This window comes from Maniola jurtina, chromosome 28, assembly GCF_905333055.1.
Source record: "Maniola jurtina chromosome 28, ilManJurt1.1, whole genome shotgun sequence".
Classification (NCBI taxonomy): Eukaryota; Metazoa; Arthropoda; class Insecta; order Lepidoptera; family Nymphalidae; genus Maniola; species Maniola jurtina.
In genome coordinates, this window is record NC_060056.1 from 4,769,681 (window position 1) to 4,774,580 (window position 4,900).

The window sequence follows — 4,900 nt, forward strand, 5'->3', positions numbered from 1 at the left end:
ACTGAAACTCTAACTATTGAGACAGTGTCATGAGACAATTGCTAACACTTTGCTTAGACTTAAGTTTCAGTTAAAACGAGACGGATTTAAGGCTGCAGTATAGTGTTGTCTTGTTTTAACAGTGTCTAAGTTTGAGCAAAGACAAAGTATGGTCTATGTCAGCCTGAATGTGAAGCATATCAGTTATAACAACTGCATTATAGTTAGATTAATTGTGTTAAGTACTTATAACCACTCAAAAGTGTAATCAACCACTCTTCTTCTAGGTTCTAATCAACACATATTCTGATACAAGTGTAAATTAAAAATTTATAACACCCCCGACAAGTGAAGGTTACAGTAACTAGAAAAGAGCTGACAACTTTCAAACGGCTTAACATTTATATATAACAGACATTTTTAACCCCCGACCCAAAAGGAGGGGTGTTACAAGTTTGACGTGTGTTTATGTGTATCTGTCTGTAGCATCGTAGTTTCTAAACTTATGAACCAATTTTAATTTAGTTTTTTTTGTTTGAAAGGTGGCTTGGTAGAGTTTTCTTAGCTATAATCCAAGAAAATCGGTTCAGCCGTTTGAAAGTTATCAGCTCTCTTCTAGTTACTGTAACCTTCACTTGTCGGGGGTGTTATAAATTTTTAATTTACACTTGTCTGATATGTAGCTAGTTTTCAATTTTAAAATCTTGAATTTAATTTTTTTTTATTGTAAACAAACATTGGGCAAGTTGTTTCTGCAAACATGGTGACTCATATGACATGACAATCATTGCATCAATGTTTTATTTATTGTTTACAAGCCATTTTGTACCTGTACCTAAATATTCTCATGAAATTTTCAAACTTTAAATAACCAAGAAAAAGTGAAATCCCTTACCCACCTTAGAATCGAAACTTATAGGTCTTAACTATTCATCTCCTCAGCTTTTAATAATGTGACGCAATTAAGTATTTTATACTACGGGAGGTAGTTTGGAAAATAATTACTTAAAAACACGGCCGATATTTTAATTTCGATACTCATAAAACGGCATGTGCTACAATAATTAAGCTGAATTTAGCATACTTCTAGCGTTGTTTGAAATACGAATAAAATTAAGGCGGTTAAAAACAGGTAAGGTTAAGAGTTTCTAGATTTTCATTACGACTTCTGAAATGTTTGATAAACAAAGTATAACGAAAACTAATATAACTTACGTAAATTAGTGATTAACTTTAACGGAAATCTTGAAAATTTAATATTATTTCTCCAGCACAAACAATGCAAAAAATTCGCCACAGCCACAGTTCACCAAAGAGCACAGACCAATAACATATAGGATAACCAAAGAGTATGTAATGTAGTGCACAGACAAAAAAAAAGACCATGAATCCGATGTAGTGATTACATACTCTTTGATGCTCTTTGATTACGCAGTTCACCACAGCATAAACAGAACAAAATGACAGCTGTAGGGTTGGGCGTATTTGCTTGACCGGGTATTTATACCGGGTACATACTAATTCGTAAAAAGTACGTAGTATTTACGAATCCACAACCGCATTCATCATACAGTTTCATGCGTTTCAAATATATTTTGTAGAACAGATAAAAAAGTGAAATCAATTGCTAATGAATATCTACTATCTTATTTAGACATTATTAGATTTTTCCTCGCTTGGTGTAAAATATCCTATTTCCTTGTTAAAAAACTGAAATTGCGTAAGTTCATTATTATCATTTATGTGTTTCTGCTAGATCAAATACTTGCAAGTATGGTATTTTTTTGTACTTTTAAGCATAGTGATATACAAGGTCTATGCTTTTAAGTGGCTGGTGATTATCAACGCAGCTGTGGCTTGCACCGATGTTGCCCTTCTAAATTATTGAAGTTCCCTAAATCATTCCAGGTTGTTCACTGGACAGACAGAGACAGTTTAGCTTTGGATGGAATAAAATGTATGTTTTTCTAAAAAATATATTTTTTATGTAACGACTGTGTGCATATAGAAGTAGCAGAACTTGCACCATTGTTATTATTCATCATCATTTATTATTTATCTCTAACCATCTTTAGAGTAAAATAGATATCCAAATAAACCTTTACAAGTACCTAGGTACTATTGAATCATCCATGCTAATAAATTACCATTGGTTCGGAATTTCCTTCCTATGGAGAAGAACGAGCAAGAAACTCGGGAGTTGCTCTTTTCGAAGATTTGATTTACAATAGGATAAACAGACAGACAGACATACTTTCGGATTTATAATAATAAACATCTGAAAGTACATAAAGTATAGTATGGATTTGCGCCGATATGCATACAAAACAAAATCACAGTGGTTTGCGATAAATTTTCTTACTTTTCACTGAACTAACTATCACATTTCGATCATGTTTCGATCAAATAAATGTGGTGATAAAACTATGTCTTGGCAAAAATAAAATATTATCGAATCGTAAAATTCCCATAAAACAGTTTAGGTACTATTGATATTTTTCGGGCTCAACAATGATTTTAAAAACATTACTTTTATACGTACTATGTAAGATTTAATTTTATATTTTTATTATATTCAAACGATTGCGTTTACTGAAGGAGGAAAATGTATTTATTGGACAGAAAATGTATTTGGACACCGAAGGCTCAGTCATAGGGTCCCGTTAGCATAATTCCGATCCAAAAACCTAACACTGCATGCTGCAGCTGAACCAGTATGTCAGTTGGTGGGCCAAACGCAAGAAAGATTGTTGAAAAATAAATACCCAATTATTGAACCAATAAATCAATGTTTAAAATGATGATGCACAGTAAAAGTTCTATGCAGCAATATCAAATTAATTCTGATTTTGATAATTTGTATTTAAGTAGGTATTTAAAGAGTATTTTCGCTATTTTTCAATTGTTTACAATTTATTGATGGATTATTTTTTGCAGGCTTCGCTTTTCACACAGATGGTTACGGTATTGAGTTTGAAGGTTTAATAGATTTAGGCCCAAAATGGAATTACAAATATAAAATTTCACCCATTAGTTATCAAGATTCTACTGTGAAAATACATCTTTTGCCGAAATATTTTGATACCTTATTAAGAAAAGACAAAGAATTTGAGAACGAAAAGCAGCAGAAATTGAGAATTAGAGAATGGCAAAAAACAAAAAGTCCACAGGAAAATAATAGTAGTGAGAAATATATAACAAGAATATATGATTCTGAAACAAGCAAAGAAAATGGAGATATTAAAAGATCAAAATCGATGGTGCAAACTACAGAAACAAGAAATAGACATAATAAAATACAACACTATACGAGTAGCCCTCTATTTACGTTCCATGGCCAATTAAACGATGAAAATGATCCTAAAGTATCGCAAACAAGAGTTAAAAATAATTTAAGAGCAACATCAGGTTTCCTGCCTAATGAAAAGAAATATGCTCAAAAAAGTCATAAAAATAAAAAACGTAATCGGATTCATAAAAATATAACTAATCAAGATTATAAAGTAAAGGATGATCCAAAAATTTTCAGTTTCACTCTTCATATTTTTCAACAAAATCTCAAAATTTTTGACAATATAATGAAATCAGCTCAACTTGATAGATTGAAACACAAATTCAAATCAGTTAAAAAAAGGTATATTGAAGAATTCAAAAATTTCCTTTCACAAAACAAAGACTATAAAATCAAAACTAAGTTAGGCATTCAGAAGGTTATTTTCAATACAATTGATACATGTTATAAAATATTGCAAAGGCTTATTCCCCAAGTATCTAAAGCTATGGATGGCGAAAATTTTGTTAAAGATAATCCTATAAAAAAATTCCAGCGCGGTGTTGATAGACAAAAAATAATAGAAGAAATACATGCTTGTAAAAAATTTGGTATGTGTCGCAATAAGGAAGAATACAGTGACTTTATTACAGAAATTATCGGGTTTATAATACAAGCTAATGATAGTAAAGTCAAGCAAGCTTCAGATGCATTAACTGAAGTTGTGAAAACAACTGATTTCACTAATGTGATCGATAATAATATTCAAGACGAAGTAAGAAAGTTTATGAAAGTTCTTGAAGTTTCAGACCCAGTTTTACTTAGAGCAATGTTCTTTATACTTAGAAATGCAATAAGTAGTCAAAATCATCCTATTGTTATAATAGACCCTGTAGATGAAAAATTAGCGGCTAAAACTACAGCATTTCATAATATACTAAACATTTTAGATAAAAACATTGTTAAATCTGCTAACGATACAGAATGGGATGAAATTATAAGGCATTTTGAGGAATGGAAAGATGGTTTCCGTACCGATATTTTAAATTTATTTGAAACTTTAACTAAACAAATCAAAATGGCATTTGATAAAATGGACTCTAAAACGGCGCAACAAGTGAATGAAAATATGAAAATACTTGTCAAGCCTTTAAAATATAAGACAGCCAGGATAAATAGTACAAAGAATCCATATCATGAAATTTTGTAAATAAATATAATATTATAATCAAAACCTTACTTTGATCTTATTAAAGTAACTACATTTTGTTAGTAACTAAGTTTGAATTCTGCAGACTATTCCGAAAATCTCATCTATTTTTAGTAATTTATAATAATTATTAAACTTATAACATATTATTACATTCAGTGCCACAAAAACCAAAAACAAAAATGTAACAAGTCTTGTTTTATTTTATTGTCATGTCAGAACGTGGAAGACTATCCAATAATATAATATAATATTCAATTAATTAAATTCAATTTGATGGTTATCTAACTAGGTAAGATACGACTAATAAATAATATTTTAATAATCACCCAAAATCGTGGGAAGAGGTATTATACAGGGAAAAATTGTTTTATTCGCCTGGCAACATACCTTTCGAATTTGGAGGCAAAAAGTTTTTTCAGCCTTCAACAATGTGGCGT

The 4,900-nt window shown here is 30.5% G+C and overlaps 2 protein-coding genes across 7 annotated transcripts in view; one reads left to right on the top strand and one right to left on the bottom strand.

Moving 5' to 3' along the window:
* The window catches only part of LOC123879546 (nuclear pore complex protein Nup98-Nup96), a 67,880-nt gene extending 66,581 nt beyond the window's left edge, over nt 1-1,299 (bottom strand). For all 5 annotated transcript variants that reach the window (XM_045927311.1, XM_045927309.1, XM_045927306.1 and 2 more), the window contains exon 1: nt 1,195-1,299. The gene's annotated coding sequence lies outside the window, so the exon portion shown is untranslated. The remainder of the gene's footprint in view (nt 1-1,194) is intronic.
* A 1,106-nt stretch (nt 1,300-2,405) lies between these two features.
* LOC123879564 lies at nt 2,406-4,472 on the top strand. Of its 2 annotated transcripts, none has more exons than XM_045927341.1 (2): nt 2,406-2,524; nt 2,917-4,472. In XM_045927341.1, the coding sequence occupies exons 1-2, from the start codon at nt 2,491-2,493 to the stop codon at nt 4,458-4,460; spliced, it is 1,578 nt and encodes a 525-aa protein (XP_045783297.1). In that variant the 5' UTR covers nt 2,406-2,490; the 3' UTR covers nt 4,461-4,472. The 2 variants fall into 2 exon arrangements, with proteins under 2 accessions (XP_045783297.1, XP_045783296.1); XM_045927340.1 differs by lacking the exon at nt 2,406-2,524 and adding an exon at nt 2,531-2,846.
* Nucleotides 4,473-4,900: the final 428 nt, after the last annotated feature.